Genomic DNA, 12,652 nt, shown 5'->3' on the forward strand with positions numbered 1-12,652 from the left:
TGTGCGAGGCTTACTACAAATTTTTCGAACCCTGTCTCAGACTTGCTATCTCCTTCTAGCCGACCCCTTTTCTACCGTAGATGGGAGAAGTGATACGAACCACTTTTCCAGCTCGTATTAAGTTCACATGCTACATGACGCCAAACAGGCTCAAAAGGTGTGTACTATACTCACCGCCATGGCTACTGGTGACACTGACTGACATTTCCACGTTTAACTCACGTATACACCCAATAAAATGGCTGGAGGGATAGCGGCCGTGGTAGCTGCGTTGGTAGAACATCGAACACGTTATTCGAAAGTTACCTGTTTGGTTGCTGCCACGGAAAGTTATCTTTTGATCAATTTTTGTTTCTTCAGATTACCATTAAAAATTATGTCTAACAACTTATCCTATATATTCCTTCAGTGTTGTGTGTTATAACTCAATATTATCGTATCCAACAAGGAAAAAACAAAAAAACAAGGCTTTCAGTCTACACTTCTTTTCTTGACACACACACACACACACACAAATATATATATATATATATATATATATATATATATATATATATATATATATATATATATATATATATATATATTCTCGAAAGAAAAGGAAAAGACAGAGTTTCGCAGGTTACCAGATGAAAGACGTGCATTAGGCCTACTCACAACAAACTTATGTGATCTCCGCAAGCACAGAGCCTTTTTTGTGTATTCTTTCATGACCTCGTTTATATCATCTGGTACGTAGCCGGGAAGGAAATGTATGCCTCGTGGATCAAATGCACGCATAATCCCGTGGCCAATCAACTGAAATAGAAAATGTGGATCGTAAGATAAAAGAGAAATTAACGCGTCAGCTAGTACGATGAATTCCTGTTGGACACACTTCAGCAACTAGAGAGTTTTTGTGCCTGTATAATCAATAAACCCCTGTAGGTTTTTTTTCATATCAGAAGCAATTGAACGTGTTTTGAACGCAAAACCGCTGCGTTTGCCCAGTGCCTCCTTATAAGAATACACTTTGGGGACGATATAAGCTTACCGAACGTATATAGTTCTCAGGATCCATTGAATACTTCGTGCCTAACCCCTGCAAAGTTACAGGGTGTTCCAGCAAAAAAAATACCGATAGTAAATTATACAGGGTGGCTACGTGTATTCAGCTATCAGAGTATTGTGCTGAGCCAAATAGCACGTCAGAGATATATTTGGGATCTACAAGGCTTTGCTATTAACAGAAAAATGCTTATTGAACTTTTAAATTGTGACTCTAGCATGACATTCATTGCCATATTTGTGGCACTTAACCATGGGTAAAAAATACTTCTATCCGCGGTAACATAACCGCCCTGCCTAATTTTTATTCCAGCCTTTCCATGAATTGCACGAAATTCAAAAGTGAAGTCCATGTAATGCCGCCTGACGCACGACGTTTTTAGTATACGAAAATATCAGTTAAGTAGTTATCAAAGACTGCTCACAAGCGAAGGTCACTTCAACAGGCTATCGGTGACTACTATAGACGTTGAGCGATGGTAGGATGGTACCCTTCAAAAAATTGAAAAAAAATTTGTCCATAAAGCAGCTCCCAAGTGCGAATGTGATACGAGACCGGACGCAGCATTTGATGCAGCACGGGCATTTTTCTTTTTCTCTTCTTCGTACTGACTCAGCATGGGGTCATATCCCACGCAAAGCCTTGCTCCTCACTGCTAAGGAGAGGTGCGCAGATTGATGTCCCGCTCCTCCACCAAATTGTAGCAGAGAATGGCTATGGACGGGGGAGAGAAACTATTAAATTTACAATGTTTGCAAGTAGCTGTGGTAGCAAAAAAAGCTGCCAGCAGGTTGCACGGCATTTCAGCTTCTTTGTCTATTCGTCGGCAACGGAGGACTCATGCACAATACCTGACATACAACGTGGTTGTAACGTTAACCTACGACGGAGACTTCAACACGCTGAAAGTCGAACTGTCTACTGAGCGAAGCTTTTCGCGGCGGCAAGACACAGATAGACAGACAGACAGACAGACAGACAGACAGACAGACAGACAGACAGACAGACAGACAGACAGGCAGGCAGACAGACAGGCAGGCAGGCAGGCAGACAGACAGACAGACAGATAGGTAGATAGATAGATAGATAGATAGATAGAAACATAGATAGATAGATAGATAGATAGATAGATAAATAGATAGATAGATAGATAGATAGATAGATAGATAGATAGATAGATAGATAGATAGATAGATAGATAGATAGATAGATAGATAGATAGATAGATAGATTGTTCTTGGTTTGCCATGGATGCTTCTCGTGCAAACGCAGGGAAGGGAAAAACTTGGCGATTTCAACAAGACCTTCGTTGATTCACTGGCTGCATGAATTCAATTACTTTTTCAACGAATTTATACAATTTCGTTCAAGACACAGCGCGCCGGTCATGGCATGACTTTATTACGTGCCAGATTGTTAAATTATTTTCTACAATCAGCGAATCAAATTGATTGTCCGCTGGCATGTTGTCTAGTAGTTTAATTATGTCAACGTGCAAGAAAAGTACGTATCATCGTGATAATCGCTACCATACTTGACTATCATTGTTTCACAATAAAAGTTATGAGTGGAATTCTACAATACGGCATGCTGATTTGCTTATCTGCAATGTAAAAAATGTGTTATTATTGCGATAGCAATTATGGGGACACTCTGGGCTGGATTTTGCAGTCGGCGTCCGCGTCGGCATGGGCGTTGCCGTCACTCACCGTATATGTATACGTATCTACATATTGTCACGGGGTCGTGACATGGCCGAAGACAGGAGACTTCGTGTTGGAATTTAACTGTTTATTTGGGCGAACCTGTGCCCGGTAAAGGGAAAGTCTAATTACAGCAGCAGTCTTGCACAGATAGCAGTCTCGGACTGATAGCGGCGAACGCAGCGTCGGCCTTCGATCAACAACTGACAAGCGGCGAAGCGCGTCGGCATTTATACCCTTGCCGTCGAATGTTCTAGCGTTATCGCTGGCGGTGGCGTAGGTTCCAGAACAATCTGTACCGTTCGCACAGTGGGCGTGATCTTATCAAAATGATCTACTACAGTCCGGAACCTTCTCGAAACCTGCAGGCGCGGTTTGCGCCGAAAATCGTGTGGTGTTTCGGAGCGATAAGAAAAACTTGTGAAATGGAACGTGGGAATGCCCCCCTCTGAAAAAAGGCATCGTCCCGATGCTTTAACTAAAGATGAAGGTACAATAACAATGCAAGAAAGTACAATGAATAAATTACAATACAACAATAATACAAAAAACACTGTTTAACGTGCATGCAACGGCTTGAGGCGCGCGACATGGACGACTTCAGGTCGCGATCGGCGTCGTTGAGAGTTCGTGATGCCGTCGGGGACAACCTCGTAATCAAGTGGGCCGAGACGTCGAACCACCTTGTACGGTCCGAAGTACCGTCGCAGAAGCTTTTCACTTAGTCCACGTCGGCGTATCGGCGTCCACACCCAAACACGTTCACCGGGCTGGTATTCCACGAAGCGTCGTCGAAGGTTGTAACGGTGGCTGTCTATCGTCTGTTGATTCTTGATACGGAGACGCGCAAGTTGTCGGGCTTCTTCGGCGCGTTGAAGGTACTCGCTCACATCGAGGTTTTCTTCGTCGGTGACGTTGGGTAACATGTCATCGAGCGTCGTTGCCGGGCTCCTTCCGTAGACCAATTTGTATGGAGATATCTGCGTCGTCTCCTGCACCGCCGTGTTGTATGCGAAGGTCACATACGGAAGAATGGCGTCCCACGTCTTGTGTTCGACATCGACGTACATTGACAGCATGTCGGCGATCGTCTTGTTAAGCCGCTCGGTGAGGCCGTTGGTCCCTGGGTGGTACGCTGTCGTCCAGCGGTGGTTTGTTTGGCTGTATGCCAAGATCGCTTGAGTTAAGTCGGCAGTGAATGCCGTTGCTCTGTCGGTGATAAGGACCTCCGGGGCGCCGTGACGTAGGACGATATTTTCGACGAAGAACTTAGCTACCTCGGATGCACTGCCTTTTGGCCGGGCTTTTGTCTCGGCGTAGCGGGTGAGGTAGTCGGTAGCTACCACGATCCACTTGTTTCCGAAAGCCGACGTCGGGAACGGCCCCAGTAGGTCCTTACCAATCTGCTGGAAAGGTCGGCAAGGTGGATCAATTGGCTGCAGAAGTCCCGCTGGCCTTGTCGGCGGTGTCTTGCGTCGATGACAGTCCCGGCATGTCCTCACATAACGAGGGACGTCGGCGGTAAGACGTGGCCAGTAGTACCTTTCTTTATCCTCACGAGCGTGCGGGAAACACCGAGGTGCCCTGCCGTCGGATCGTCGTGCAGGGCCTCCAGGAGTTCTGGTCGCAGAGCTGAAGGCACCACAAGGAGGTACTTAGCTCGAAACGGTGAAAAGTTTTTTTTTGTAGATGACAGTTTCGTAGAAAGAACGACGCAAGTGCGCGCTTGAATACCTTCGGGACTTCGGCGGTCCTGCCTTCGAGGTATTCTATTAGGGCTTTAAGTTCCGGGTCGGCCCGCTGTCGTTCAGCGAAGTCGTCGGTAGTTATCGTTCCCAAGAAGTAGTCGTCATCCGAGTCGTCGGGTAGCGATTGGTCGACAGGCGCACGAGGGAGACAGTCAGCATCGGAGTGTTTTTGCCGGACTTGTAAATGACAGTAATGTCATATTCTTGAAGTCTCAGGCTCCATCGTGCGAGGCGACCTGAAGGGTCCTTCAGGGCGGCTAGCCAACACAAGGCGTGGTGGTCGCTCACAACTTTGAAGGGCCTGCCGTAGAGGTAGGGGCGAAATTTCGACGTAGCCCAGATGATGGCGAGGCACTCCTTTTCTGTTGTGGAATAATTTGCTTCTGCTTTGGATAGCGATCGGCTGGCGTAAATAATAACCCTTTCAAGTCCGTCAGCCCTCTGCACAAGAACGGTGCCAAGACCTACGCTGCTTGCGTCAGTATGTATTTCTGTCTCGGCGAATTCGTCGAAATGGGCAAGTAACGGAGGTGTCTGGAGGCGATGTTTAAGCTCCTGGAAAGCGTGTTGCTGTGGCGTTTCCCACTTGAACTCCGAGTCGGCCTTGATAAGGTTAGTGAGAGGATCGGCGATGCGGGCGAAGTTTTTCACGAACCGCCTATAATAAGCGCACAGGCCCAGAAATCGGCGCACGGCCTTCTTGTCAGTGGGTGGCGGGAAGTCGGCGATGGCGGCTGTTTTCCGTGGATCGGGATGAACTCCAGACTTGCTGATAACGTGCCCCAGAAACAAGAGCTCCTCATACGCAAATCTGCACTTTTCTGGCTTCAGTGTGAGTCCGGACGTCTTGATGGCTTGAAGTACAGCTTCAAGGCGCCGAATATACTCGTCGAAACTCGAGGAAAACACGACGACGTCGTCCAGGTACACAAGGCAAGTCTGCCACTTCAATCCTGCCAGTACTGTATCCAAAACGCGTTGAAAAGTTGCACGCTCAGCAAAGACCAAAGGGCATCACCTTAAACTTGAAGAGGCTGTCCGGTGTTATAAACGCCGTCTTCTTTCGGTCTCTTTCGTCGACTTCGATTTGCCAATAGCCAGTCTTGAGGTCCATTGACGAGAAGTACTCTGCGTTATGGAGCCGATCAAGTGCGTCGTCTATTCGTGGGAGAGGATACACGTCCTCTCTTGTGATTTTGTTCAGGTGGCGATAATCGACGCAGAAACGTAGGGTCCCATCCTTTTTCTTCACTAACACCACGGGGGATGACCACGGACTCTTGGACGGCTGGATAATGTCATCTCGCAGCATTTCATCAACTTGTCTCTTCATTGACTCACGTTCTCTCGTCGAAACCCTGTATAGACTCTGACGTTGTGGTCTGGCAATTTCTTCGGTTATGATTCGATGTTTCGTGATTCGGGTCTGCCGAATTTTCGATGACGACGAAAAGCAATCTTCGTATTGCAGGAGCAGGGCCTTGAGCTGTTCTTGCTTATCGTTCGGAAGTCTGGGATTGACGTCGAAAGCTATGGGAGGGGCTTAGTTCCTCTGAGCAGGTTCCGCAGAATTGGCGAGGGCAAAAGCACTGGTTGCTTCGATAATTTCTTCGATGTATGCGACCGTTGTTCCTTTGTTCACATGTTTGTACTCTATGCTAAATTCGTGAGCATAACCGTTGCTTTGCCTCCCCGCAGCTCTGCTATTCCTCTTGCGACGCAAATATTTCGGGTGACCAACAGATGCTGACTGCCTTCAACGACACCTTCCAAGTCAGGTGATTTAGGAGCGCCGACTGAAATAATGACGCTTGAACGAGGCGGAATGGTGACTTGTTCTTCCAGCACATTCAAGGCATGGTGTCCTGACGGCGTGCGCGGCGGTAGTGCTTCTTCTGTGGATAACGTTATCGACCTTGTTTTTAGGTTGATGACAGCACCATAGAGGCATAAGAAGTCCATGCCAAGGATGACGTCTCTCGAGCAACGCTGTAGGACTACGAAGTCTGTAGGATAAATACGGCCTTTAATGGTGACTCTCGCTGAGCAGATTCCTGCAGGCGTTACGAGATGACCTCCGGCTGTGCGGATTTCGGGGCCTTTCCAAGCTGTCCTAACTTTCTTTAACTTCGCGGCGAACGATCCACTGATGACAGAATAGTCGGCTCCAGTATCGACGAGAGCAGTCACACTGTGGCCGTCGATAAGAACGTCGAGGTCGCTAGTTCGCCGTCTCGCATTACAGTTAGGGCGTGGCGTCGGGTCACGGCTGCGTCGGCTTGTTCTGCTGCTTCCATGTTGCGTCGTCCGGCCACCTTCGGTAAGTGAGCTTTTGCCTTCAGGGCTTTGCCTGGTTGGTGTTGTGTTCAAAAAGCTCCGTCGCGTCGGCGTCGTCGTCGGAGGATCTTCGGTAGTTTGTCGCACAGCAACGACACCTCCATTGGTTGCTGCCCTTAGTTTCCCGGATACGGGCTAGGAGACCGGCCCCGCGTTGGGCCAGAGTACTGCCGGCGGTGCGGTGACATGCGGCGGCTGGGCGACGGCGAACGGAAAAGACTTCGTGGTGTCCATTGAGTTCCTGTCAGGTAGTCGGCGATGTCACGTGGCCGATCTCCGGGCTGCGGACGCGGTGCATTGACGGCGAAGCCACGCAGTCCCATCTGTCGGTACTGGCAACGGCGGTATGTGTGCCCGGCCTTGCCGCAGTGGTAGCAGAGCGGGCGGTTGTCAGGTGCACGCCAAATGTACGCTTTCCTCGGTGCACTGCGCTGGCCCGCTGGGGAACGGTAGGACGTAGGTTGGGGTGGTGGCGGCGGTGGCGTCTGGCGACGGAAGTGTGACGGGGCGGCGTTTTGGCGTGGACGGGGAGAAGCGTTGTGGCGAACTGCAGCGGCGTAGCTCATAGTTTCTGGCTCGGGCGGCGGTGTTTCGGGAATTCGAAGCGATTGCCGGACTTCTTCTTGCACAATGTCGGCGATCGAATCCACTTGAGGCTGCGCCGAGGGCAACAGTTTGCGCAGCTCTTCACGCACGATCACTCGGATCGTTTCACGCAGGTCGTCGGAGTCACTGGCTTGAGCAGCAGCGCATTCTGGAGTCTGGCGACGATTATACTGTCTGGTGCGCATGTCTAGCGTTTTTTCGATGGTGGTCGCCTCGGATACAAATTCTTGGACGGTGTTCAGTGGATTCCTCAATAGTCCCGCGAAGAGCTCCTGTTTGACCCCTCGCATGAGAAAACGAACTTTCTTTTCCTCAGGCATGTCTGGGTCAGCGTGATGGAATAGGCGGGTCATCTCCTCTGTGAAAATTCCAACCTTTTCATTTGGCAGCTGAACCCGGGTCTCGATTAGAGCGGCGGCCCTCTCTTTGCGAGCGACGCTTGCGAACGTTTGCAGAAATGCGCCGCAGAAGACATCCCACGTTCGGAGCGTGGACTCCCGATTCTCTAGCCAGGTCCTTGCGGTGTCTTCCAGGTAGAAGTACACACGACGGAGCTTTTCTTCGTTGTCCCAGTGTTCGAGCGCGGCCACACGGTCGTATGTTTCTAGCCAGGTTTCCGGGTCTTCAAACGATGAGCCATGGAACGTTGGTGGTTCCCTGGGTTGATGAATAACGATCGCGGGCTGGGACGCTCCGGTTGTCATTGTCGCTGCAGTCGAGGTCATGGTCTTGGTCTTCCGCGCCTTGTCTTGTAGAAGGCCGTACTCCGGTGGGAGACCTTGCGGTCGGCGGCTCGTTCGCTGTTCTTGGTTGGCGTCGGTGTCTTCTCCGCGACGGGGGCTGGGTTCACGGCTTGACGGGGGCGTCCGGTACATGAACGAAGCAGCACCTCCACCAGATGTCACGTGGTCGTGACGTGGCCGAAGACAGGAGACTTCGTGTTGGAATTTAACTGTTTATTTGGGCGAACCTGTGCCCGGTAAAGGGAAAGTCTAATTACTGCAGCAGTCTTGCACAGATAGCAGTCTCGGACTGATAGCGGCGAACGCAGCGTCGGCTTTCGATCAACAACTGACAAGCGGCGAAGCGCGTCGGCAATTATACCCTTGCCGTCGAATGTTCTAGCGTTATCGCTGGCGGTGGCGTAGGTTCCAGAACCATCTGTACCGTTCGCACAGTGGGCGTGATCTTATCGACATGATCTACTACAGTCCGGAACCTTCTCGAAACCTGCAGGCGCGGTTTGCGCCGAGAATCGTGTGGTGTTTCGGAACGATAACAAAAACTTGTGAAATGGAACGTGGCATTATATAAAAATGCAACAAAAAAATCAGCAAAAGGCTCCGGCGCACGGAATTGAACTTTCGTCCTATGAATAGTATGTGCGAGGTGTTAACCACTAAGACACCGAAGAGTACATCCTTCACCAGTCATATGGCAAGCTGCTTATACTACCACTCACCGCTCGGGACAGGTATCACAGGGGGGGGGGGGACACTATCTTGTTTTCAGTATTACTCACAAAATGGCGCAATGAGCGCGCGTCGCCACATCGTCACGATGTGGAGAGGAGGAACATGCACGAGAGGAGGAACATGCACGCTCACTCACACGCGCTTTTATCGCACCGGAGAGGATAGTACGCCTTGGCTGGCGTTGGGCTTTTAGCGGAATGATCCTGTTTTAGTTACCACGCGTGCGAAGGTCTCTGCAGTCGTTGCACAGTCTACGTTTGCGAAAAGAGCGTGCTTTTCAGACACAGCAAAGTCACAACTGAGACGCTTATTAGCGTTTATATGTACCTGAGACTACGTTTCATGCGTTATTCGTGCGTCCTTTGTGCGTGAGAAACGTGGGGCACGTTTTGATGTGCTCGCCATTCTGTGCGTGACTTTTATACTTGTTTATATCGCGTTGATTGCTTCACCTTTGTGGCAAAGCTGTGTCTTTCTTTTTCTTGACGCGCATTCCTAGTGACGTTTCCGGTAGATATATTAGCGTTCTGATACTTACGCAAGACTTTTACAGTACTTCTGTAATCTCAAAGAAGTAACGAAGAAATGATTGGCTAAATTAGTATTATTCATGAGAAATGTGTGCCTTGCAGTAGAGAACACGGGCGACAAGCAGGCGGTGACAAGGGTAGACCATCAATTCAAGTTTAATTAAAAAGGATATTTTTTTCTTGGTAACCTTCGACGCAAAACTTTTGTTCTGTTTGTCCGCCCTTAAGAGTATTTTTAACAGCACCAAAGGGGCCAAACGATACTCCAAACGACTGGCGCTATCCACACAGCGCCCACCATATTTACTCAAGATTCAGCGTTAATACTTGTGCGATAGCCAATAAAAGGCAATAATTGTGCATTTCAGAGGCACCATAACAACACGTCAGTATACTGTATGTGTTTCTCTTACTAGAAAAGCCACACATAAGTAATTATTGGGGCCGTAGCGTTTATCACGTTGCGCTGACCATGCAACGCTTGCACGAAAATCAAGTGTTTTTAACGCTTTGCCAAGACGACACGGCGGTGGCACCTACCCGTCGCCTTGCGTTTTTCACCTTATCACCTCCGAGATGGGCGCGCATGGCGCGCGCACTGTTTTTCAGGATCACTGTCAAATAGCACTCATGTGTCACGTGTGACGTTACTTGATGTGCTCGTTCGCCTCCACTGCACCCTTGAGACACACTAACGCAGCGCCTCTAGAATACCATGCACCGATCTTCTTGCGCAGAACTTCAAATAAACGATTTGTTCACTCTCTCCAGACGCAAGACTATCGTCTTTCGAGGACATTTGCAACGCAACATGCAGATACGTGGTCAATAAATTTTACGCCACATATGGCTGCAACGAAAAAAATGAAAATAAAGACTGGCGAATGTTAAAACAGTAAAAACAATAAACAAAAGCTAATTCACCCACTCGATGGACGAGACAGAAGAGTAGATTCAATGGCCATGCGCACCGTATGCCCCTAAGCGTAGATCCATTTACGACAACAATGGGGGGTTTCCTGACGCAGTTGTCAGGTCGCCGCGCCATTTCTTTCGCTTCAATGGTTATACAGCTTTGGTAGTATTTATGCCTATGTATCAAAACTGCGCTTTCAAACTTTGCATGGCAATGAAACCAGCTGACATGCTATGCCTATAATGTATATGTGGTACATGAAAAATAAACTTTTCGTTGGCAGTCTGCGCGTTTACTCGTCTGCTTGTCGTTAAAGTTCTCAATACAGCAGTATACATTGAATGGGTGAGAAAAAGCACAGTGTGGGCGTTACGCATTGAGCGACTCTATGCGTACCGTTCCAAGGCCACCATAGTTCAATGCTTTTACCCCATACGGATACATGAAGGGAGGAAGCATGGAGGCTGTCGGGACAGTCATATCGTTGATGGCTCCCGTGTAAAATGGTATGGAACCAGTTTCATCATAAAGACGCGTCCCCGGGTCCATCCACATGTATTGAGCAGAGCGACTCAGAGCGTCAATCCATGTCGGGAATAATGGCCTATACAGCTGTACATCAGGGTAGGGTTCTGAGTGAGAGGGCAAAAATAATATACATATAAAAAACAAAAAACTTTATGGGTTACCAAACATCAAAATATTCTTTCTGCATACTGTAGCCATAACTTTAAACTGTAGCGTGGTACCTGAGTCGACATTTTATTCAAATATTTACGGTGTGACTGCTGCTGAAAGTTACGACTTCAGAAAGAACGAGAGAAGGAGTCAAAGAATTCCTAATACACATACTTGTTGTCTATTCAATGCCTTAGAGGTTGGTTATTTCATTCTAAAGTAGGTCACTCTTATCACAGCAAAAATGGGCGTTAATATTCATCTAGATCAACTTACGCTAAACTCATCAACTTGAGCCATTGCTTCACACACAGTAATACGAACGGTGTGTCTTGATATCCACGCTTACGCTTCCAGGCTGGAGGCCCTTTTCGCCTCACTCCACACTGCCGATTCCTAACGGAGAAACATACTGGTTGTAACGCGGGGGGCAGGGTGCACAGGCTAAAGCCGTTGCTGCAACATTGTTCTCGTTAAATCATTAAATCACTTCTGTGACCGCTACAACAGGCTACTGTATGTAACTATGTACTCGTTTCATGCATACAACTAACAGATGTTGTGCTTTATCGTAGCGACGAGCGAAGACAAAAATGTAAGGCGCAATTGAAACGTGGTCTCTGACATCTGATGGACAGCAGCAAGACATGCGAGGTAAGTTGCGGAGTTCTCGCAGCATATAACAGCAAATAACTAATAGGTCATTGCGCAAATTGTGCAAAACAAATTTTCTCGCTAATTGAATGCTTGGCTTACTTAAGCTGCATACTGCGTAGCAAAATCAACCGTAGCCGTTTTTGCCGAAATGCATTGCTTTTTTGTGAAGCAATGCGGAATGAATAGAGACCGCACGGCATGTTTATGCCTACATAAGCTCATTAAAGCTTTAATGGGCCTAGGTAAAAAAAACTAGTACTAGTACATTGAACTTAGCCTAAGTAAAACTAATGGATACTAATCAATACCAATCAATACTGACTGATACAAATCAGCGCTACGCCACCAGATTAGCTAAAAACATAGAGAAAGCCGAGTTACGCTGGGATATCTTGATCATATTAAGCTGTACAAGCCAAGCAATCAACAGTACTATATGCCAAGCGATAATAATGAGCACTGCCAGTTACGCTGTACTAAACAATATACAGCTCAACTCTGCCATTGCAGAGTGGCATACATTGTCAGATAGCGTTAGCGAGCGTAACCCATTGTGTTTATGCAGTTGGTCACTGATTGCCTGACGTTGTAATATTGATTGCAATCTACGATTGTTCATGCTGTTTTTGCATTTAAGGAAGTTTTGCATTTCTTCAAGAAGTGTGTTTCAAATTTGTGACCTGATAAGTTACATGTCGAACTTATCCCCCCTTAAGTAATACCCCCACAAGGGTCTTTAAGTGAGAATTCAGTGTTGTTAATGATGATGATAGGTCGCGCACTCAACAATCGCCTCCTCCTGATATATTCTTTTTTGGCTCACGCTCTCCATCTTTTGCACAGCACTTTTACACTGGTTGTTATCGCTCCTTTATTTTTTATTTTTTTGTTGCTCGCCTACTGAATGTCCCTGCTTGCGCCCTGTTGAGGCTTCTTGGCGGCAGCGTCGTCGAG

General features: G+C 48.0%; 1 protein-coding gene across 3 annotated transcripts in view; it reads right to left on the reverse strand.

Moving 5' to 3' along the window:
- Positions 1-12,652, reverse strand: part of LOC142803512 (neprilysin-1-like) — a 71,645-nt gene that overhangs the window by 7,403 nt on the left and 51,590 nt on the right. Inside the window, exon 3 of one of the 3 annotated variants that reach the window (XM_075888637.1) lies at positions 658-798. The exons of the other annotated variants lie outside the window; for them this stretch is intronic. Coding sequence (XP_075744752.1) covers positions 658-798 — 141 coding nt within the window. The remainder of the gene's footprint in view (positions 1-657; positions 799-12,652) is intronic. 3 annotated transcript variants of the gene reach the window in all.

The sequence above is a fragment of the Rhipicephalus microplus genome, chromosome 3 (genome assembly GCF_043290135.1).
Source record: "Rhipicephalus microplus isolate Deutch F79 chromosome 3, USDA_Rmic, whole genome shotgun sequence".
Lineage (NCBI taxonomy): Eukaryota > Metazoa > Arthropoda > Arachnida > Ixodida > Ixodidae > Rhipicephalus > Rhipicephalus microplus.